This window comes from Nicotiana tabacum, chromosome 11 (assembly GCF_000715075.1).
Source record: "Nicotiana tabacum cultivar K326 chromosome 11, ASM71507v2, whole genome shotgun sequence".
In the NCBI taxonomy this organism is placed as follows: Eukaryota; Viridiplantae; Streptophyta; class Magnoliopsida; order Solanales; family Solanaceae; genus Nicotiana; species Nicotiana tabacum.
Genome location: NC_134090.1, coordinates 126,964,740 through 126,989,794, shown reverse-complemented (window position 1 = coordinate 126,989,794; position 25,055 = coordinate 126,964,740). Strand labels below are relative to the sequence as shown.

At 43.2% G+C, this 25,055-nt stretch overlaps 1 protein-coding gene and 1 non-coding gene across 2 annotated transcripts; one reads left to right on the top strand and one right to left on the bottom strand.

The window, feature by feature from the left end:
- Positions 1-17,103: 17,103 nt before the first annotated feature.
- Positions 17,104-20,107, bottom strand: LOC142166005 (uncharacterized). Its single transcript, XM_075224405.1, has 3 exons — positions 19,665-20,107; positions 18,660-19,532; positions 17,104-17,839 (listed from the first exon to the last, which is right to left on the bottom strand). Exons 1-3 carry the CDS (start codon positions 20,105-20,107, stop codon positions 17,104-17,106), a joined length of 2,052 nt encoding a protein of 683 aa, XP_075080506.1.
- Positions 20,108-20,666: 559 nt separating this feature from the next.
- LOC142166677 (small nucleolar RNA R71) lies at positions 20,667-20,773 on the top strand. Its single transcript, XR_012697080.1, has one exon. It is a non-coding gene; the product is annotated as a small nucleolar RNA R71 (small nucleolar RNA).
- The last annotated feature ends 4,282 nt before the right edge of the window (positions 20,774-25,055 follow it).

Below are 25,055 nucleotides of genomic sequence, written 5' to 3'. Positions count from 1 at the left end.
ACTTGCACGTTGTTCTCAAATATAAGCCTTTCGACTTGTTGCTTTAGCCTCCCGATTTCAGCCCGGTAGCCCTCTTCTCTTTTTAACCAACTCCACTCTGCCTGTGAAGATTCCTCAAAGCCTTGGATGTGAGCTCTCTTAGTTGGTCTCTGATGTTCAATCTCTCTTTTGTACCACGGGAAGTATTTCGGAGTCACTTCGCCCTTAGCCCGATCTCGTACACAAGTGTCTAACTTAAGGGTTTGACACTCATTCCAGACCCTCCGAACGAATGCTTCAGGGAACTGCCCACTGGGTCCGATTTCAATCACCTAGCTACTAAGGTCTTCTTCCTTAGGGATTACTTGATATCGTCCCAACTGCCTCAACACCCTGCATGGTGCGTAGGGCTGGATACTCTGGAGACCCATCAACAAAAAATAAGATTCGGTGGCTGACATGTGTATAACCTCATCGAGGGATAACCACTCGAATGCCCACTCTATCTGGTTGGCTGAAACAGAGCGCAATAGCGTGACACATTCGGCGACCCCTTCCGGTAATCTGAACCCGTTGATCCTGGTGGGGAACTCTTCTATGCAAGTTTTTTGCGACGACCCATATTTCAGAATTTGAGGGCGACGGCATAGATGATCTATCGCCCTCATTTGCAGTAGTACATTGCATCCCTCAAAGAAACTTCCTCCGGCCTTGCAGACGGTGAGGGCGCGGAAAATTTCTGCATTTATCATAGGTGCTAGGGTGCTCTTTTCCTGCCTGATTAGAGTATTGACTACCCCAGCGATTTGTATGTTAATTTTTCCATCTTTCCTAGGGAACACTAGAAACCCCAGAAAAGCTATCATAAAAGCAATACATCTGTGTTTTTCCCATTCTAACCGGTTCTCCCCACTGCAGATCCTGCTCTCAGGATTGTTGGACCCTCCCAGGTGACCGTATCTGTCGTATAGAAATGCCAAACTACAAAATCCTTTTGATTACTCTGGATTATGTACCGTTCTGCGGATCTTTACGATATCCAGAAATTTATGTATAGCTACGGTCCTTGGTGCAATGAGGTACTGTTCTTTCATAGGGACATTAGGTCGTCCAATATACCCTGCCAATTCCTCCAGTGTTGGGGTGAGCTCGAAGTCTGAGAGGTGAAACACATTGTGTGTCGGGTCCCAAAATGAGATTAGAGCCCTGATAACGTCTCCTCTTGGCTCGATGTCCAGTAATCCAACCAAGTTTCCCAAGTATACTTTGACCGTATCTTTCCGGGAACGTCCCAAGTCGTTCCACCATGTGCGTAAGCCCAAAGGAACTTTGTTTATAATGGCCTCAGATGAGCTCCTACTTGTGCTCATTCTGCACATTTATTAAGGTGATTTATTAAGGTGAGAGAAATAACCTGTGTATACACATATATGGGCGAAGATATGCATATATATATATACATATACATACATAGATACATATATATACATATAATATTTGGTAAAACAAAACCGGGGAGTTGGACCCGATAAGGGTTGCCTACGTATCCCACATCCGGTAGAAATCAAACCGACGTAGTTCGGGCCATTTAAATGAACAAACCATTTTTGAAAACAAGGTAAAATAACTCTTCATTTTTCCTAAAAAAATAAATAATACAATGACCTATTTTCCCAAACTAAATAAAGACTTTTTTTTCAATTTCTTTTCGACAAACGATTTTCCAAAATAACGACTTTCTTTTTTTTCATTTTCTAAATTAATCGATTAATACCTTAACTATTATTATTTTTCCTCTTTTCTCAACATTCCCAAGGTTCAGAAACCAGTCAACATGTAGGTTTGAAACAAATATGTGTATACATCAAGTAAGATGCATCAGGATGGTCTTTTCTATTTCAGGTTGCTATTCCTAGACGGACCCAACCCCTGTGTTGAGTCCCCTAAGTCGAAATGCACATGATGAAGACAAGCGTTCCTACTAGGGATCCAACATGAAGTTTCGTTATACTAGGTTTATAACCTGGGTATTTGTTCTAGACAGTGTACCCGAGCGGACAACTCGAGTCGAGGAAGGGGCTACGTACCGGGGACCCGCGGGATCTTCCCGCTTTGTAACTTATCCGGCCTCTTTCTTATTTCAGGTATCGACATTAACAGAATAGGGAGTCTTGGCCAGCGAGCTTCTCCCCGGAGGTAAGAAGTGAATGGTTTCGGCACAGGTTATATGTACAGTTCAAATAATATCAAAGCGGTAAAAGCAGCATTTAGCACATTAGGCTCAAAACATGTCATAAAATCATATAATAAATAAAGCCAAATAATAACAATTATTCTAAGCTCGAATCCTTAACCCTGAACCAGTGGTTCTATTTCGATTCCCAAGCGGAGTCGCCAGAGATGTCACACCTCCTTTTTCCGCACCCGAGAGGGCGCAAGGGAGTTTTTTCCAATTAAAGGACAATCGAAACAGGATGGGTTTATTTATTTCAGAGTCGCCACTTGGGAGATTTAGGGTGTCCCAAGTCACCAATTTTAATCCTGAATCGAGGAAAAGAATGACTCTATATTACAGTCTGCGTACCAGAAATCCGGATAAGGAATTCTGTTAACCCGGGAGAAGGTGTTAGGCATTCCCGAGTTCCGTGGTTCTAGCACGGTCGCTCAACTATTATATTCGTCTTGATTATATGATTTTTATACAAATTGAACATATGTGCAAATTTTAACTTTTAACCGCTTTTGTCGTTATTATTATTTTATAAGAATTGCAACGTCGTGAAAACATATCTCGAACCACGTTACATCAATGCACCCGTGGCTATCGATATATCTCGACTCGGTTGAGATTTGGATTTGGGTCACATAAATGTGCACCCGAATTAAGGAAAATAAATTATTAGAGGCGCGCCTAAAGCAACTAGCGTCTTGTTATTTTGAGGAAGGTCGTAAAAATTCGTTAAATGGCACATCCCGAATTCTAAATACTTTGATATATACATACATTAGAGGGCCCCGCAACTTTTGTACATTTTGTTTGTCGAGGCTCGTCTCATTCTTCTTCTTTTTTAAAAGGAATTTGCGACGTCGTGGACACGCATCTCGAACCACGTCACAATCAATGTACCCGTGATTAGAAACACATCTCGAATCCGTCGGGATTTGGATTTGGGTCACATAAATGCGCACCCGAATTTAAGAAGGTAAAATTATTAAATACGCGCTTAAAGAGGCTATCGCGTTATTATTCCGGGAGGGTCGTGAGATTTTCTAAACGACCCATTTAATATATACATTTAACGAGGGCCCCGCAATTTGTGCGTTTTTCTTTATTTTTGTCGAGGCTCATCTCGTCCTCATTTTAAAAGGATATCCTATTGCAACTACGTTTCTTGTCGCGTTTGTCTCTAATAGTTGAAAATAGTAGATAGCCCTAGTTAATTACATGCTTGCAAGTTATCTAAAATAGAATTCCAAGTGCTTGCGCAAAATCAAAAGCGCGGCCACGTACACAGTCAGCCGAGCAAATATTAAGGGCCCAAATCCAGCTCATGCGTGATGGGCCGAACCTGGGCCATTGTTTGTTCGATGCGGGCCTGCTGGGTCTGTTCCGACCTAGGATCGACCCCTGTGAGGTTGAGGCCGTGAACTTGTTCTGGGTTCTATTGGCGTGGTTTATCAATTATAAAGGGATCGTCTATTAAAGAGAAAGAACTTAACTAGTAGTGGATAGTTTTCATGCTTGGACTACATTAAAGAATATACTACACAGTTAAACTAAGTCTAAGATACAACCTATTACATTGGGAATATTTTCACCTAACAGCATACATATATAAACTAATATTCAGCTAATCTACATTGATATATACTGGGCATACAGGCTACTTCCATTATCAAAACAGGAATGAAAATTATTATACAGTACATGATATCTATTGTAACAATCTATGTATAAAAGTCACTATTCAGGTCTTTTCTTTTGTATTCATGCTCAACTTTCCAATTACATTTGACAGTGTATTAGTAATGTACCTGCTATAGAGAAACAAAAGAAGAAGGAAATGATCAGCTGAGAGGTACGCAGCAATCACAGCAGCAGCAGAAATGGCACAACACAGCAACAGCCAAACAACCACAAAGATGAAGTTCACACGTTGGTCGAGCAACAGACTAATAATCCCAGGAAGACAGGATAGGAAACAAAACCAGTCGAGAAAGGAAACAGAATATTTTGTGCTATAGCCACAGAAGTTCAAATAACCACCAAGGCTCAGCAAATAACCAGCACAGTTTCGACAATCAAGGAGACTAAAACTCAAACCAACAGCACACAGAAAGCTCAGTGTAGTAACAATCACAGCAGAAGAACACAGACTTCTCTTAATGGAACAAATAACAATCCCAGTTAGGATAACCAACTTGGTTTCTTTGTGAAATTTTTGGACAGTGTTCAGTTACAGTATTTCTGGAAATTTCTTTCTGCTTTTTTTCCAGTTTTATTCAACTCACAAGACCTCTCTTCAAGACTAAAATTTCCACCCTTTTTAAGTTCTGAAAATAACCTATTTATAAGCCAAACAACCAGTGCAGTCAAGCTGCCTGGATTCTGCCAATTGCAGACTGCCCATACCTATTAAATCCCATGCCTAAGCATCTTTTTGATGCCAGCCATTTGTTCCCCACGCCTGGCTTATTCCTTTTGTTCAAGAGTTATGGGTTCATTTAAGTATTCATTTTAAACCCCATACTCTTGTGTCTTGTTCCCCATTGGCATTAGTTTAATCCCAATTTAGTACCCTACTTGTTAGCTCATTTAAACTAAGCTTTTCTGTTCTTTTCAAACCCCAGACTACCCCTGTTAGCCCTTGATTATTACTGTCCTGCATCACTGCAGTATCAGGGCCTTTTGAACTTCTGGAAGTTCAAATTCAAGACTGCCCTAGCCTGATTCTTTTAATTTGTTTACAATGCAGTTATAAGCTAGTAGTCACAGCTAATGTCAAGCATCCAATTAACAATCAACAGGTTCATTCACTTACGTGAAGTTGTACGAATTAGAATATTTGAACATTCAGTCGTAGGAAGTTAATCGACGACATTTATCAAGTCGACTATACTAATTATAACAGGTAACAATCAGTCGTTCATATAAACAAATACATACAGGGACCTAAAGGGCTTCGGATAACTTTGGTCAATCACTGGGAACCTATATAAATTATTTATGCGACGACTATCCTAATCGGACATGTTTATCACAGGATACATTCAAATCATACACAGAAAACAATCGACCAAATAAAAAGGTCTTTGACAGAGATGGAAGAAATTAAGAAAACTATCAGACAATAACAAACAGTCACAACAAAGCATGCTAACAACTCAATCAAAACTAAAACAAAGAGAAGGGAAAACTTACCAAAAAAGTTTGAACCAAACTGACCCAAATCCGACTTAGCTTTGACCATTTGAGGCCGAACAAACTTTAATCAGGGTGTTCTCACATGAGAACACCTTGATTAAGGTCTATTAGACCTCAAACCCCTGTTAAGACCGGCCGGATTCCAAGGCTACTCGTGTTCTAGGTTTTGGATCTTCAGATCTGGTTTTTTAGGAGTTGTGGGTAGATTCGGACCAAACCAATCTTTGTTTGGTCACGAGGGAGGTCATGGGAGTGTCTGGTACGAAGATGGTGAGGTTTGGTATAGATCGAGTTTTGTCTCGAATCTTCAAATCCAGATTCGAGACGATGGGAGGTGATTCGAGGTACATGGTTAGTTGATTCTTGCTCAGGGTGGTTGGATGTTTCAGGGGTGTGAAGGGGGTGGTCAGCGGCGTTCATGCCGCCGGGTTCTGGTGAGAGGGAAATCAGGGCGGCTGCTAGGGTTTGGGGGTTTTTAGTGTTTGGTGAAGACGATGAGGAAAGGTGGGGTTCGGATAGGGGGCGTGGGGTGTGAGGGAAGGCTTATATACGGAGTAGAGGATTGGATCTGAGCCGTTAGATCAGATGATCTCAACGGCTTGGATCAGATGGTGAGGGGTGAGACGAGGTCGTTTGACATTAAAACGGGGTCGTTTGGATTTAAGTGAGGGGTTGGGTTGGACCGGCTAAACAGGTCGGGTTACGGGTGCGGATGTGGACCGTTGGATGGGTGTGGTTGAACGGCTCAGATCAGACGCTTGATGCGGCGTCGTTTCGGGAGGTGCCTGGGCAGGTCATGTTTGGGCTGGACTTGTGTCCTTGGACGTGGCTGATGGGCTGAACTTGGGCCTCAATTCAAAAATAGGCCCAAGTCCGATTTGCTATACCACTTGAATTCTTTTTCTTTTGTTTTCCAATTTTAAAAATACAACTAAATTAAAATGAACTTGCCACATCCAACTTAATCAATACTTGACACAATCATTTGCACACATACTAAAAAAATTCTAAATGGTTAAATCACAACCTGAAATAAAAATGCACACATATTTTTTGTGAATTTTCTTTCTTTTTAATGACCGAATTATGGTTTTAATTACCCTGACATACATGCTTTGTATTTTTATCGGTAAGATTAAATGCAAAATGGACAGACCCACAAATGACTAACAACACATGTCACGGAAAAATGACAAATTGCACAGCGAGGCTATTTGTCACTATTTTTGTTTTCTTTTGGAGTGATTGTCCGTGAAGCAAAAATCACGTGCTTACAGATAGGTCCTCCCGAACCGATATTTATGACGTCAGGGATCTCCTGAGGTCCCTCAGTTTTATGAGTTATGTGGGAGCCTGGAGTGATTCTGCTAGTACACTCCCAAAGGAGAGGGTGACATTAAAGTGGCCAGAATTAATTGGCCCTGTTGGGCAAATGAGCAGTTGTCACTTAGCCCCTATATATTTGCTCATCCGCCTTTTATGCGGCGGTTTTGTAGTTCTTGATAAGCCTTTCTCCTCTGCAGAGCCTGGCTCTTTGTGCTAGTCCTTACGCTTTCCTATTTCAGAATGCTTTTGCCTGGATTCTCATCTTCTTCCGCTTACTCTGTCGTAGTCATGGCCGCCGATTCGACGCCTGATTCTCGGACGAAGGGGAGTTCCTCATGTGCTCCGCCTTTGGTCAGTACTAGCGGCTCGCCTCCGATGTCGGGAGAGCGAAGCTCGGGGTACCTTGCCTTGAAGAGGGCTGTCACACCAGGGAGGCCTCCCAATGTTCCGGGCCATCGAGATCATATGTCGAGGATTATTTCATCAGTGAGGGAGAAAAACCTTGAGATTATCAAGAGAGAATGCGGATGGGGGGAAGGCGTGCTTTTGCAAGAACATTCCCTCGAGGAGAGTGTCATGACACACGTTGAGGGATTGTTTAGTGTGTATATTCATTTTCTTGCATCGGGTTCCCTAGACCAGGTCGTGACTGATTTCTGTAGACGATACCAAGTAACGTTGGCGCAGGTTCATCCCTTTCTTTGGAGAATAGTACAGTCGATAAGATATTTTGCTGACAAGGGCGGGATAGATTTCACCCTCGGCTACCTAGTAAGGTTGTACCGGCCATTGCGCTATTGGGGCCTAATTACTCTTTAGCGTAGATCCACCCGAGCTGCGGTGATTAGAAGCGAGGAGGATGAGGTCCATGGATGGATGAATCGGTTCGTTCGAAACCGGATGACCGATGTTATCCCTAGAGAATTTTTGCCGTTTTCTGAGAAATGGAACTTCATACGTAAGCGCTCTGTTTGAACTGCCTTTATCTCAACATGAGGTTGGCCTCATAACGACATCTTTCTATTCTTTGTTTATAGCAACTCATTAGTTGCCCGACGAGGCCCTTTATTTAGCCGAATGGTCTCATAAGCTGGCATCTTGCTCGACTTACGATATGCCCCGGTGGCGAGATCTATCAAAAGGGAGACGGGAGGCGAAGCATCATGGTACGTGCCTGGCATTCTGCCCCCCAAGAGATGTCTTCCATATTGCTGGCTTATCTGATTTATATTTATCTGCTGCAGGTGCCGGGAGTCCTTTCGAAGTGAGGCCGAGTTCCCCGAGGGAGAAGGAGAAATTGTTGGCCCCGGTGTTAAGGAGCGCTGGTAAAAGAAAAGATGCTCTGGGGTGTGAGAAGGCTTGTGGTTAGGCGACTTCTTTGCAACGGTTAAGGGGAAGTGATTCGGCTAACAGGCAACCTTCTGGGACTTGTGCACTGTCGGACGTTGCTTTGGCCTTCGTCGAGGCTCAGCGCTTTGGTCTTATGGTGAGTTTCGGCCGCTATAAGGATGTTCTGGCCCTACGCTCCTTTCTTTTCTTTTTATTTACCTGATTTTCTTTCTCAAGCTTTTGATAGGCTCAAAGCCGAACTGCTTCGTTGTGAGGCCCCGTTGAGGGAGGCTCAAGATAGGGAGAAATCCCTCAAACTTCTTTGTGCGGCAAAGGAAAGCGAGCTTGTCTCTTTATAGTGTGAGGTGGACCAGAGCCGGGCCTGGGAGGCCCTATTTGAGAAACAGGTATAGTGCATTTCGCGCTGGCCTGTATTCCCTTTTGTCTCGATGCCTTGACGTGTTACTGTTTCAGTTGCAGGATAAGGCGGATTAGTTGGAGCAACCCTGGGGCGAGGTTGGAAAAGCCAAACGTGAATTCACCGACCTGCATGCGCATGTGAATGCCCATTCTGAGGCCAAAGAGAGTGCTCAGGCGGGGGCTTCCTCTCTTGAGGCGCAAATTCAGGCCGCCCATGCAAATGATTATGCTCGAACAAAGATGATTGCAAGACTCTCATCCGAGCTTTCAAAGGCGAAAACCGAGGTAGCGAATGTCCGGGCCAAGATTGTGATGAATAACACTAGGGCGGGATAGAAAATGGCGGCATGTTCAAGAACCGCTATCGTTGCTAAAGCTGAGCTGAAGAAGACCCTCAATCGTGCAAACAATAGCAAGGAGTACGTGAGGTGTAGATCCCAGAGGGAAATCCTCGAGGAGATTCTTGCTAGGGGCTTTGATCTCTCGGGGGAGATCGAGCAAGCCAAAGGAGAGGAGTATGATGCCAAGTTCCTATTGTCCAATGTTGGGGACGATGAGTAGGAGACCGCCGGACTATAGCTGTCAGAAAAAAAGGGGAATGACTATTCCCTACCTTATTTGTTGTGTATATATAGCTTTTATTAGATGACGTAGGCTGAGATTGCGCTCCATTGTCAATATGTAGAAATAAGAGAGGGAACCCCGCAATTTGTATCTTCTGTATTTCTGCTTGTTGGAGTTTCAATTGGGTCGATTCGACCCCAGATTAGCCCTTAGGCTTGCATGCTTTAACCGTCTTCGGGTTTAGTCTCCGAGTCGGGATCCGACTCGAGCTTAATTTACCCTTGAGTTTTGCGTTTGTTTGGGCTGGCGATGATGGTTTTTATTTCTTGCCCTTGGGCATTTGTTGTTTCGACTTTTTTGGGTCCAGTCTCCGAGTCGCGTTGTGACTCGAGCTTCAATTGACCCTCAAGTTTTTTCGATTTTCAAATCGACGATAGTGGCCCTTATATTGTTTGGTCGTTGAGACCGTGAGACCTTTTGATATGTGGCCCTGAGGCTTGAATAGTTAACTATTTTGGATCCGGTCTCTGAATCAGGTTACGTCTCGAGCTCATTTTAATCCTCAAGTTGTCAATTTTGAAGTTGGCGATAATAGCTCTTACGCTGTTTGGTCGTAGAGACCATTTAGTGTGCGGCCCGTAGGCTCGTTTTGTTGGTGATAATGGCTCTTATGTTGTTTTGCCCGTGGGCTTTTTGTAGGCTTTGCTTTCCGCTCGTTAAGGTCTTTTGAAATAATTTTGCCTGACCCGTCGTCGGTTCCGGAAGAACCTCGATTTCAAGTCATTATCTGCAATGTTTGAGCACCTCGAAAGGTTTTTAGCTTGTAGGTCGAGTAGATTGACGCCTTGCAATTTGGAGCCAGCATGGTCGAAGCTCGTTTTTTTACCTGTTGAGGGAAGCCTATTTTTACCAGTTCTTTTCGAAGTATATTCGAAGAAGTGGCCTGTGATTTTGTTTAGAGACGGTCGGGCATCCCTGAGTCTTGTTAATTTGGCTGTCTTAGCCGTTTTTACCATAGTCATATGTGTTTCGCCAGAGCCATTTTTGATCCCGAGTGATAGTTTAGGCATCTACACCGACGGTATGCCCTTTCAGGATTCTTACAAATACGACATATAGCCTAAACTTCAGGATTTTCATGCCTATTGAGGTCTTACAGTTTGTCATGCCCTTTCGGGATTCTTACAAATGCAACGTATAGCCTAAACTTCGGGATTTTCATTCATGTTGGGGTTTTACAGTTTGTCATGCCTGTTGAGGTCTCACAGTTTGTCATGCATGTTGAGTTCTTACAATTTGTCATGCCTGTTGAGGTCTTACAGTTTTTGTTGTAATGTAGAATAAATCTGGTTACGCCGAGTCTGCCTGCTATGGGTCTTACAGTTTTAGGTTTTCCAGTGCATGGCGATTAATGACAGTCTTCGACTCATCGATTTTGTTTAAGCTTGAATGCCATTTTTCATGAGCTCAGAGATGCCTTGTTGGGGCTTTATGAGACCAGAGTTCCGACCCTGGGGTCGTGCGGGTGCCAAATTGCTGATTCTAAGTCTTCGAGTATCTCGGGACACATTTGGTGAAGAGGCCTTCGCTATGATCGTGTTGAAATCCTCCTTCCTGGAGTACGAGATTCCCTATTGGGGCTTCGTTCGTCATTTTCCGGCACGGGGCCGGTTGTAAAGAATGTCCCATAGGCTTGGTGGATCCTTCTTGGGAAGTGCATCGATGTTGCCTCATTAAAAACCCTTGCCGGTAAAAACCCGTTTCGGGATAAAAAATCTGATCAAAGGAAAAGAATACAACGGATTCTTTGAAGCCTTAGAATCTTGGAACTGGGGTATCGTCTTGATTACCTTGGCCGTTGTCCTGCACAAGAGTTACCGTGAAGTAGAAAGTGGGAAAAAGGATGGGCGATTATGCCTTGGTGGCGATGGTGCTTCTCGAGTTCTGGTGTAATTGTTTTACTACTTAAACTATAAAGAATAAATCTAACTAAATCAAGTAACCAAATGAATAGCAATTTCGAGTAACAAACTGTAGGAGAGGATATTCCTGGGTCACGGGCATAGTTAACAATCATGTTGTGTTCTTGGCTTAGAATGACTAATCAATTTATCTGAGTTATTGATTGACAGAGTTGATATTACTCATAAGAATTTTTCGAGTTCTTACTCGCGTATTCAAGTCAACTCAATGCCTATATGTCTATGGAATTAAGATTAACATGAACATATTTACAATTCCTGTATTTCAACAAAGCAAGGCAATTGGGTATATGTCTACCCTAATTGCGAATCCCTTCCCCGAGACCCGGGTTCAAGAACTTGCTCTATTTAATTCTATATGAAATCTAAAGTTCCCACTTTCGAGTTCAACTAATGATTCGTAGATAGTATTTCACTGTTAGCTACTCAGCAAAATAATTGAACGCAGAATTAAATAAACGACCCAATATGATAAACCCACTTTGTCAAATTAAACTCCAAACAACAACATTCATGTTTTACCCATGACCCCAGAACAATGGGTGTTAGCCACTCATACTAGTGTTCATCCCAAATAAGTTCAATTTTATCACAAAATAGCAAAAACAAGAGAAGAAAAGAAGAACTTGATGGTAAAAACTCCTCCTTACCTCTTGCCTCTCTATTTCTTGCACTAAACTATGAAAACCTTGATGATTTAACCTTGGGAGAGCTTGACTTTATATAGGTTTAAGTGGTTTTCTCTCCAGATTTCTAATTTTACCCCTAAATAACATTTTTCCGGACCGGACACGCGCGAGCTCGCGCATAACTTCGCGCGTTTCTTCGCGCATGATTCTGCCTCGGCCTTTCTTACGCGCAAACTCTTGCACGCCTTCGCGCGTTTCTTCGCGCACCTGGAGCTTGATTTCGTCTATTTTTTCATCTCGTCCTTGCGCGCACTCAACCCCGAAAGGTTGTTCTTGCTCATAAATCATTCCAATATCCTCTTGAAAGCATCATATAGGCTCCTCATCCTGCAATGTATACATATCACAATTAAAGCCTATTTTTCATCACTTAACCATAATATGTCATTGGAATATAATCAAGCGGAAGCATAAACAATAGCTAAATCACCTAGATTTTGCCTATTATCAACACCCCACACTTAATTCATTGCTAGTCCTCGAGCAATCAACTATACTCTCTAGAGAATCCTTCACTCAACCATTTCCCTTAACGTATTACACCTATAACAATGTACATATATTACGCCTAGCTGTGAACAATCCTAGCCTCAAAGCTAACTCTCAAGTGCCATGCAATATTCACACTTCCTAAAAGTACTCTACACAAAAGTTAAGACTTGCTTTTCCGTCACGAATCATATGCCTTCACAATTACATCAACAAAAACTGAGTTCAATCCACCACATTCAATTTATATACTCACATATATCAAGGAAATCACTCACTCTCACAAAAGAGGTCACATGCATGCAATTGGTACCATAAGCTTGCCCTTAATGTAAATCTCTACTAATGTAAGCTAGCTCGATCCAAAATCAATTAGGACTTTTTCGTGGTTGTAATGTGGGCTAAGGGACGGGTAGGATGTATTTAGGAATAGTGACTCAACCCCTAAGCACTTTAACACATCACATGAGCAATGTTTAGCGCAAATTCTTCAACTCACTTCTCATTCACACACAATATCATCCCACAAACACTCGCTTCTTCTTTAAGCACTCTATTAATTTATTCCCACTAGCTGGAACAAGACACAATGTAATCATCTTTTTTTTTTTTAATATTCTTCTTGTCACTCAATTCCTGCTAGTGGTGTATTCGTTTACAACAATAGTGCTCTTTTCATCCTTTTATTGGTTCCACTCAAAAGACACCCCACACTTATTTCCTTCTTATATCTTTTAGCGCTCCTCTCACAATTGAAGTGCTTTAAGAGGTAAAAGGATCAAAATAATGTCAATTAAGAACAAAAGGGTATAGGCTTGTAATACGGGTGCCAAACAAAAGTCTAAAGGCTCAAAAGGGTTAACTAGGGACAAATTTTATTTGTGATAAGCAATTAAGATCAAAAAGGTCAAAGAAAGCCTAACATCATTTTTCAAACAGAACATCACCTAAAATTTCGCTTCAATTCACATACCGGGCAAGTTCTAGACACTAGTACAATACATGGACTACACAAAACTCACCACACATGGCATAAGACTCATTCTAGATCAGCTCATCAAGACACTCCATTACGAGCATTCAATTCAGTAACAAACATACAAATTAAGTCACTTTCAGTGAGATTCAACAATTAGGACTAAGCGTTACACTCTATGGTCTATTGTGTTCAGGTGTGTCAACGCTATGGGTTCTCTTTCAATTTTATAGCTCGTAGCCCATTATCCTGATCTACAAATCAAAAAGAAAATAAAAATAAAAACTATCTATGCCCGGTTCAAGCTAAACCCTTGGAAAAGAACCGTGGCTTAAAGAAAAACCAAGGGGGATTTTTTTAAGAAAAAAATAAAAAATCTTTTTGTTGTTTTCTCTAGATTCACTTCCCTCAAGAAAATCGTCTAAAAGATCCGTCATCAGGAAGAGCCTACAATTTTTTTCAGTTTTTCATTTTTTTTTTCTCGACTCAGTCCCTCAAGAACCCCGTCGAAAGGGATCCATTGTTGGGCCGAGCCATTTATCTAAATTAGCAAAAAAAACTACTCCTGCTTAACAAAAACTATCAAGTCAACATGAGACATACAAAACAACCCGGCAATTTGCACAACTACATACAACATACAATGAAGGAATCCCCCACCCCACACTTAAAAAAGAAGACATGTCCCCATGGCTTAAAACTTAAAAGAGCAGTGAGGTAAAGAGACTTCCCTGAAGCTTCACTCTTGATCGGAAACAGTTTCGGGGTTCACGTTGCATGCACGCCCCAAAGCTCGCAGCTAACCCATGAACTTCTTTTCCAACTTGACTTTTCGGTCAGCTATCGCATCCACACGAGTGCCCAAATCATTCATGGAGGTGCGTAGACTAGCCACCTCCTGCTCTAATGTGGTGTGCCGGGACACTCTGGCAGTTCCTGAAGAGGACGCTGCTCGTGACAGTGCTGCAGCTGTTGTGCTGGGCGCATAGGCATGCGCTTCGCCCTCCACATCCATTTGCTCTTCCTCTTCCTCCTCTGATGCATCAGAACCACTCTCATCCTCTTCACCTGCCGCTGCTGCTAGGGCTGCCCCCGAGGTGTTTTTGCCAGGTCAGATCTTGTGGCTTTTTCTTACCAGCCCATGCACACGAGTATTTTCAGGTACCTTCACTTTCCTGCAAAGCTTAGTCACCAAGGATGGGAAAAAGAACCCATACAGGCGTTGGGGGCATCGGATAAACATCTCGCCGTGGATCACTTTGGCCATGTCGAAGGGATGACCCTTGATGAAAGACCAAATCAGTGCAGCCCGGGGTCCATTCACCTCCGAAGTATTTGTGGAAGGAATAAGGCGACTGTTAATCACATACAGCCAGCTCTTTGCCTCTGGAGTTAAAACGGAGGAGTGTAACTTCTCTCTATGTTCCAGCCACTCTACCATTTTTCCTGGTACGCAAATGTCATCAAAGAAACGCTCCCACTTGGCATCCGTTGGATTTCTCCCATATTTATAAAAGTTAGTATTCTCAGGCAGAGGGTCGGGCAATTGATATGCTATGCGTATCGCCTCAATGGAGGCATCCACCGCCTTGCGGCGCACTGTGACCACGTGGTTGACATGCTCTATTAGATTAGCATAGAATTCGCGTAAAACCATTACATTAGCCTCCCCTGGCTCGTCAATGAAGGCCTGCAAACCCCGTTCCATCAACTCATTGTACATGTGGGGTCATCGTTCCTTGACCTTTTTGATGTCAATGCCCCTCTTCGGAATTGGCTTCTTGGCAGCCTTCTCTGTAAAACGGGTCTGAGCCTCAGGGAATACAAATTTGTTGTTGTCATAGGGACGTGCAGGAGCTACCCTTTGGCGACTTGAGGATGGACCCGTGGCTTGGACCTTTTTAGATGGTGCCATAATACCTGCAAAATGTGGACACATTAGCTCAACCCAACAAAATTAGTGTGACTTAATGTGGTTACTCAGACTTCACACACAAAATTGGTCACAACTACATAATCATGCTCATTGAGGCCTTTCCACAAACACCTTGTGGGCATTAGGCTCTCACAACTCTTTTCTAAGTGTCTTGCAACAAGGGCCTCCCACAAATCTCATCTATAACCTAAATCAAGTACTACCCACCCCACACTTGCAACAAACTAACCCCACAATATATTTCACCAAGTTTGGACACCAAATCACCAAACACATCTACACTAATGGCATAAGATACAACATACAAAAAGAAAAAAAATATGCAAATAGAAAGAGAAAAAGAAAGAAAACTACAACTAGGGCTAATACCCTGTGAAGGAGAATGGGGAGGATGCTAGTGAGTTTGGGGAATAAAATCGTGAGAGGGGGATGGGGTAGGGGTGCTGGAATTTGGTGAAGGAGTTGGGTGATTTTGGGTTAGAAGGGGGGGGGGGGGTAATTGTGAATAAAAAAATAACCAATTAAACTAAAGAAATAAAAGAAAATAAAAAGAAAAACTAAAACTAAAAAAAACACAAAACGCCGGAAGAGTTCACCCAGGCGTGCGAACTTGTGCGCGAAGTCGAGCTCCTGGGCATTTATTTTTGCACTTATTTTCACCTGGTTTGCTCCTAGTGGATGGTCCTTTCACCCGCCCTTCGTCGCCTGCATTTGTTAGTAAGTTAAAGCTCAAACTCAAACACTACTACTATCATTGGGTTGCCTCCCAACCAGCGCCTTATTTAACGTCGTGGCACGACGGTTACAACATTTCAATGAGTTGCCTCCAATCCAGCGCCTGATTTAACGTCGCGGCACGACTCAACATGTTCTCAAGCATCCTTCAAGTCCACTGAGGTCTTGTGACGTGCAAAGTCACCACCCCAGTAATGTTTTATCCGTTGACCGTTTACCAAGGAAGTGCCAGTTGAACTCATATCTCTCAACTCCACGGATCCATGAGGCTTCACGCTTACCACAACAAAAGGGCTCGACCAACGAGATTTAAGCTTTCCGGGGAAAAGCTTCAAACTCGAATTGAACAACAAAACTTCTTTCCCTTGCTCGAACTCTCGATGTTGAATGTGCTTGTCATGCCACCTCTTAGTCTTCTCTTTATACAATTTGGCATTCTCATATGCATGTAATCGAAACTCCTCGAGCTCATCAAGTTGCAGCAACTTCTTCTCTCCAGCTAAGTCCCCATCCATGTTCAACTTCTTTATTTCCCAATAGGCCTTGTGCTCAAGTTCGACGGGCAAGTGATATGCCGTCCTACACACCAATCTATAAGGAGAAGCACCTATGGGAGTTTTGTATGCTGTTCGATACGCCCACAATGCGTCGTCTAACTTTCCGGCCCAATCTTTTCTATTTGCACTCATTGTTTTCTCAAGAATTTGCTTTACCTCTCTGTTTGAAACCTCCACTTGACCACTCGTTTGTGGGTGCTAGGCAGTGGAGACCTTATGCTTGACCCCGTACTTTGCAAGGACATTGTTTAACAGTTTGTTGCAGAAATGCGTACCTCCATCGCTGATCAACACTCTAGGAGTTCCAAAGCGAATGAAGATATGCTTCTTTACAAAGCTTACCACCACCTTTGCATCATTAGAGGGAAGAGCAATGGCCTCCACCCACTTAGACACATAATCAACTGCCACCAAGATGTATCTATGGTCGTTCGAGTATGGAAAAGGTCCCATGAAGTCAATTCCCCAAACATTGAAAAGCTCCACTACCAGGATGTTTTGCATCGGCATCTCATGCTTCTTAGTGATTGTCCTGGTTCTTTGGCACCTGTCACACATTTTAACAAAGGTGTGTGCATCCCTAAACAATTTTGGCCAATAAAAACCTAATTGTAGCACTTTTTGGGTGGTCCTGTCTCCACCGTGATGACCTCCATATGACGAGGCGTGACAACTATGAAGTATGGCACTCATCTCTTACTCAAGAACACATATCCGCATCAACTGATCTGCACATAGCCTGTATAAGAATGGCTCATCCCACATGTTGAGCCTCACATCATGCAAGAACCTTCGTCTATTGTCTGGTGTCAATTCCGGTGGTGTCACCCCACTTGCAATAAAGTTCACATAATCTGCATACCACGAGGCTGTGCTTGAGGTGATTGCCAATAACTGCTCATCAGGGAATGTTTCTTTGATTGCACCCCCTTCAGCCACATGGTTTCGATTTTCTAACCTAGACAAGTGATCAACCACTTGGGTCCCTGTTCCTTTGCGATCTCGGATATCTAAATCAAACTCCTGCAAGAGCAGGACCCACCGAATCAGTCTCGGCTTGGCGTCCTTCTTCTCAAATAGGTATATGATAGCTGAATAATCTATGTGGACGATGACTTTGGTCCCCACAAGATATGACCTGAACTTGTCAAATGCCCACACCACTGCAAACAACTCTTTTTCAGTGACGGTGTAGTTCATCTGAGCTGGATTCAGAGTTTTGCTCGCATAGTAGATGGAGTGGAATATCTTATTTCTCCTTTGCCCCAAGACAGCACCAACAGCCAAGATGCTCGCATCGCACATCAACTCAAATGGTTGCTCCCAATCCGGAGCAATTATGATTGGTGCAGTAACCAACCTTCCTTTCAGCTCCTCGAATGCCTTCAGACATGCATCATCAAATTTGAAGGCGATATCTTTCTCATGAAACCTGCACAAGGGAGAGGAAATTTTCGAGAAATCTTTAATGAAACGATGATAAAAACCTGCATGGCCCAAGAAACTGCGAATGCCTTTGACAGAATCAGTGGAGGCAATTTTTCAATCGCTTCCACCTTTGCCTTGTCCACTTGCAAACCATCTTTGGACACCTTGTTCCCTAGGACAATACCTTCACGTACCATGAAATGGAACTTTTCCCAGTTTAGCACCAAGTTAGTTTCTTCACACCTAGCAAGTACTTTATCAAGGTTCATCAAGCAGATATCAAAAGAACATCCAAACACAGAAAAATCGTCCATGAACACTTCCACAAACCTCTCAACCGTGTCAGTAAAAATGGCCATCATACACCTTTGAAACGTCGCAGGTGCATTACAAAGACCAAAGGGCATTCGCTTGAACGCATATGTGCCATAAGGACACGTAAAAGTGGTCTTCTCTTGGTCCTCTAGGGTTATAACAATCTGATTATACCCCGAGTAACCATCTAAGAAGCAGAAGTACTCCTATCCAGCTAATCCATCAAGCATCTGGTCAATAAAGGGGAGGGGAAAGTGGTCCTTCCGGGTGGCATTGTTCAATTTTCTATAATCAATACAAATTCTCCACCCGGTGACAGTTCTTGTAGGTATTAAATCATTATTCTCATTAACTACTATAGTCATCCCCCCTTTCTTGGGTACACATTGGACGGGGCTTACCCATTTGCTGTCTGGGATAGGAAATACAATACCTGCATCGAGCCACTTAATCACTTCTTTTCTTACCACCTCTTTCATGATTGGATTGAGTCGGCGTTGTTGCTATACACTGGGCTTGTGTCCGCCCTCCATGAGGATTTTGTGCATGCAGAAGGCTGGACTAATGCCCTTAATGTCAGACATAGTCCACCCAACTGCTCTCTTGTGCTCACGTAACACTCCAACAGCTTTTCTTCCTGCAATTTAGACAAGTCAGACGAGACAATAACGGGTAAAGTGTCAGAGTCACCCAAATAAGCATATTGCAGGTGAGGTGGAAGGGGTTTAAGTTCCAATTTTGGGGCTTCCTCAATTGACGGCTTTGGAGGAGGACCCTCTGGTCTATTCAAAGGCTCAAAGGGGTGCGTCCCTTGCAGGTACGCACAAGATGTATCAAGGATTTGCATCATCTCCTCAACCTCCTCATCAACCCCCAGGCTATCAAGAAACATAAGTGCTTTCTCTAGAGAATTGTCTAGATATACATTCGGATAATGAATCTGCTCATCGGCCTCAACAACAAATATCATTGAGAGCTCCTCATAGTGGCGGGGAAGTTGGATTGCTCTGTAGACATTAAAAACTGCTTCCTCGTCATCTACCCTCAAAATCATCTTTCCCTCTCTCACTTTGATAATTGCATCACCAGTAGCTAAGAGAGGTCGCCCCAATATGATTGGAACCAGTTCGTCAGCCTCATAATAAAGGATAATGAAATCAGCAGGGAAGATGAATTTCCCAATCTGCAGCAACACATCTTCAATTACCCCTTCAGGGTGTGCTATTAATCTGTCAGCCAGCTGTAACATCACAGTAGTGGGCCTTGGAGATCCTAGGCCCAGTTGCTTGAACAAGGACAGGGGCATTAGATTTATGCTTGCCCCCAAATCGTAAAGAGCATGACCCACAACAATATTGCCAATGCGCACAGGAATCGTGAAGCTGCCAGGATCCTTAAGCTTTTGAGGGAGATTATTTTGGACCCTTGAAGTGCACTCTTCAGTAAGTGCCACTATCTCAAATTCAGTTAATCTTCTCTTGTGAGCCACTATATCTTTTATGTATTTAGCATACTTTGGAATTTCACGAAGCACATCAACAAGTGGGATATTCAATTGAACCTGTCTCAACATAGAGAGGAATTTTCTGAACATGCGATCATCATTCTTTTTCTGCAATCTATGGGGAAAAGGTGGTGGTGGTCTTGGGGCCTCCACTGGATCTGAAATTTCAGCAGCATTCTTTGGCTCTTGAGTCACTTTAGGGATCAACTCTCCCTCAGGTATGGGCTTGTCTTTCTTTTTCTTTGGCACTTCCTGTAGCTCCCTCCCGTTTCTAAGTGTAATTACATTCACTTGAGGGTTCTTTTCTGTATCTCTGGGGAGGACGCCTGCAAGTCTAGTGTTTTGATTTGTTGCTAACTGCCCTATTTTCCTTTCAAGATTTCTGAAGTCGGTCCTGAGTTGCTGATTGTCAATCAACAACTTCTTTAGCAGATCATTGGTACTTTCTTCCATTTGTTGGGGTGGTCTCTGAGGCTGATTGAAATTCCCTTGGGGTCTGTGCTGATTTTGATTCTACGGATTTCCACCCCATGAGAAGTTGGGATGATTCCTCCAATTTGGATTGTAAGAATTCTTGTATTGTGCATGCTGATTCGGTGGACCTCTGTTCTGTTGCCCCACATAATATATGGATTCTGGATTCGTGGGGCACATATCACTCATATGACTGTCGCCATAGAGTTCGCAGCAAATAGTCATTTGTTATACGTGTTGCATTGTCTGTGGTTGCTACACTGTCATCCTAGTCATCTAATTGGACAGCTTTGCAATATCGTCTCTCATGGCTGACACTTCGTCTAACTCATGTAACCCAGCTGATTTTTGCTTAACTGCCTTTCGTGAATCACCCTCACCTTGCCAGTTATTATCATTAGCAGAGAAGTTATTTAGCAAGATTTGGATTTCACTGTACGGTCTGGCCATGCAACTACCCCGACAAGCTGAATCAAGATTCATCTTTGAAGCATCATCTAACCTATCTACAAAAGTGTGACCCAATACCTCGTCTATCTAGCAATGATGAGGACAGTCTCAGAGCATCTTCTTGTACCTTTCCCATGCTTAACGCAGTGTCTCGCCAGCTCGTTGTTCAAACCCAAGAATTTGACTCCTCAATACCTTTGTTTTCTTAGGGGGGAAAAACTTGATTAAGAATTTCCTTGCCAGATCATCCCAAGTGCGGATTGAATTTGCTAGCTCTTTATTCAACCACTCCTTAGCTTCCACAATCAGTGAAAAGGGGAAAAGTGTCAGCCTAACATAGTCCTTGGAATCGTTCGGATAGTTGTAGGTATCCGTAATTTCCAAGAAATTCTGAATGTGCCTTTGCGGGTCTTCATGAGGTAAACCCACAAACAACCTTGTGGATTGGATCAGCTGTACCATGTATTGTTTCAGCTCAAAGTGCCCAGTGATGTCAGGATTCACAATAGCCTGAGGCATATTAGCCAGAATGGGCCTTGCGGCTTCAATCACCGCGCGTTCCTCATTACCTTCCATCTCAGTTGGTTGTGGTTGAACTATGATGTCCAACTCTCTTTCAATTCTGGTTCTAGCGTCCACCTCCCTCCTCAATCTGTGAAGTGTTCGTTCAATTTTGGGATCGAGAGGAAGGAGATTGTTTGCGCTTCTACTTCTTCGCATTCAATAGAAATTCATGTATTAGCACAAAAAAGTGAACTGAGAGTTAAAACTCGAATAAATAAATAATAAAAGCTCAATTCAATCAAGTAGCTAATTTCTAAGTCTCCGGCAACGGCGCCAAAAAGTTTTTGCGACCAAAAACACTCACGCAAGTGCACGTGATCGTCAAGTAATAGAGTAGTGAGTAGAGTATCGTTCCCACAAATACTTATGATTAACTGGTGACTGGTTCAAACCCAATTTTTGTATCTACCCAAGAGGTTGTTCACAAAAGAGAGATGTAATTGTTTTAAAACTTAAACTATAAAGAATTAATCTAACTAAACAAATAACCAAACGAAAGGCAATTTCGAGTAACAAGCAGTAGGAGAGGATATTCCAGGGTCACGAGCATAGTTAACAATCGTGTCGAGTTCTTACTCGCCTATTCAACTCAACTCAATGCCTATATGTCTATGGAATTAAGATTAACAAGAACGCATTTACAATTCCTGTATTTCAACCAAGCAAGGCAATTGGGTATATGTCTATCCCAATTGCGAATCCGTTCCCCGAGACCCGGGTTCAAGAACTTGCTCTATTTAATTCTATATGCAATCTAAAGTTCCCACTTTCGAGTTCAACTAAAGATTCGTAGATAGTATTTCACTGTTAGCTACTCAGCAAAATAATTGAACGCAGAATTAAATAAACAACCCAATATGATAAACCCACTTTGTCAAATTAAACTCCAAACAACAACATTCATGTTTTACCCATGACCCCAGAACAATGGGTCTTAGCCACTCATACTAGTGTTCATCCCAAATAAGTTCAATTTCATCACAAAATAGCAAAAACAAGAGAAGAAAAGAAGAACTTGATGGTCAAAACTCCTCCTTGCCTCTTGCCTATCTATTTCTTGCACTAAACTATGAAAACCTTGATGATTTAACCTTGGGAGAGCTTGACTTTATATAGGTTTAAGTGGTTTTCTCTCCAGATTTCTAATTTTACCCCTAAATAACATTTTTCCGGACCGGACACGCGCGAGCTCGCGCATAACTTCGCGCGTTTCTTCGCGCATGATTCTGCCTCGGCCTTTCTTACGCGCGAACTCCTGCGTGCCTTCGCGCATTTCTTCGTGCACCTGGGGCTTGATTTTGTCCCTTTTTTTATCTCGTCCTTGCGCGCACTCAACTCCGATGGGTTATTCTTGCTCATAAATCATTCCAATATCCTCTTGAAAGCATCATATAGGCTCCTCATCCTGCAATGTAGACATATCACAATTAAAGGCTATTTTTCATCAATTAACCGCAATATGTCATTGGAATATAATCAAGCGGAAGCATAAACAATAGCTAAATCACCTAGATTTCGCCTATTATCACTTATTCGGCAGTTGCTAAGTGGTCCTTTATTCGAACGCGTTCGGGGCGATCATCAAAAAATTATGTGGACAACTTGTTGAGGCTTGTCTGCTTTGTTCCCTTTTGCTATTTCTCCTTCTCACGATTGATTTTTAGCCCGGCTATTGAGAAGTTCCTGAAGGTGCCCGTTGTCGAGCAATCGGGCCACTTACTCTCGGAGATGCCTGCAATCTTCGGTTCGGTGCCCCGTGCGAGTTATGAAACTCACAAATCAAATTGTAGTTCCTGTGGGAAGGATCCAAATGTAAAGGTCTGGGCCATCTGGCGTCTCTGATTTTGCTAATGGTAAACATAATGTCTGACACATTGACGTTGAAGCTATACTCTGATAGGTGGGGTGCCCACGTTGGCCCTGCATATCCGTCGAAGCAACCCCTGTTGAAGGTTCACCGAGGGTTCAGTCCTTGGTCACCGGTCGGCCGCTACGGGGTGGATTACGCTTTGGAGCGTTTCTCCTGTCATCGGGGTATGGCCGGTACCTTTCTTTATTTGGTCTTGACTCTTTCGCCAAACGCCTGCTCGGGTATACTGATCCAGAAAGGGCTCCCAGCTGGTCTTCCTCGACCCAGATCTTTGACTGGTATCAGTTGTGGACGTCGGACCAGGTTACGTCGGGATACTCGATCATGTTCTCTTTCAGCTGCCTCGATGCCACCGAGCTTCGTTCATTCAAACCTTGAGTAAAGGACTGCACTGCCCAGTCATCGGAGATTGGGGGAGCTCCATTCGTTCTGTCTGAAAACGAGACACGAATTATCACAGCATTTCGTTCTCCCTTTGCTGAATCTTGAATATGTCATACTGCCTTGTTGCTACCTTGATGGGGCCAGTGTGCGCCCTTATAAAGAAGTCAGCCAGCATGGCAAACGAATCAATGGAATTGGGAGCCAGGTTGTGGTACCACATCATGGCCCCTTTCGAGAGCATTTCTCTAAATTTCTTCAGCAGGACTGACTTGAACTCATCTTTCTTTATGTCGTTGCCCTTTACCGTACACATGTAGGTAGTGAAGTGTTTGTTGGGGTCTATGGTCCCACTGTATTTAGGGAGTTCTAGCATTGTGAACTTTTTTGGAATGGGTTTCAGAGCCGCTTCCTTAGGGAACAGCCGTTGCACGAGCTTTCTCAAATCTATACCTTTCAGGATCGGGGGTGCTTCCGGGATCTGATCCACCCTAGAGTTGTAGGTCTTGACATTTTTATAGTTGGTTGCAATCATTTTCTCACCTGATTCGATCCTTTTGGTGAGGTCCTTGAGCATCTTCACTGTGGCAAGGTCGACCACTGACCCGTTATTGCTTGACCTTTCAGGTACTTGCTCGGCGGGGGGGAGTTGTCTCTGGTACTGTAGTACTGGAAGTCTTCAGATGGCTTTGCAACTTGGCAATGGCCAGTTGTTGTGCCTGCAACATTTCAAAAATAACATGAAGACTATCCCCCTATTCTTCCCGAGCCAGGGTTTTTTGAGCTTCCTGTCAGTCGCTGTGCTGTATGCTCCCATCGGTGCGCGAGGCTTTGTCGACCTGATGCGCGCCTCGCGAACCCACGTCCGCTGGAATCGGCCCAGATGCGTTATCCGGATTCTGTGGTGGTGCTCCGGTGGCCGGGATAGCCACGCCATTTTCCTTGCAATTTTCAAAGTTGTCGTTCTCGACTCTGTTTACTGAGTCAGACATTTGACTTGAAATCAAAAGATCTTGGACAAGAAAAAGTGTGAAAGATAATATGCATTTGTGCAATGAGACCAGCAAGAAAATAATCACTATTATTTTTAGCCCCACGGTGGGCGCCAAGGTGTTTACCGTGAAAATGGTAACAATAATTAAATTTGTAAATGTGATTCTAAAAATATGTGATCTATTCTCGAGCTAGTTGTTTAGAGAAGATGATGCTAATAGTATGGAATTTAATGATGAAATGCAAGCTAAAGCAAGGCAATAATCAAACCTGAAGTCTTACTGCCCTGGTTTGTTTTTACAAGGGGATACGAGCTAAAAATAAGAGTTGAACGAGCTGAGGAGCATGCTGGCCGGATGTAGGACCGGTCGATGAGGGGCCTCGGGGTCGAGGTCAGGGTCGAGCTCGAGCTATCGAGGATAATTGGGAGTGGGATAACAGTTACAGATATGATTGAACAAGGCTCTCTATGGCCAATTCCGAGCAATATAATGAATAACAAGTAAGAAAGCGATAAATATTGAAGTGGACTCGGGCCAGTTAGAATGAGGGAGTTTAGAAATAAGAGAGAGAGAGAGAGAGAAAGAGAGAGAGAGAGAGAGAGAGAGAGAGATTATTGCACTTATGGAGAAAATGGAGCAACATCAGTCCTCTACAAAGTGGCATGGA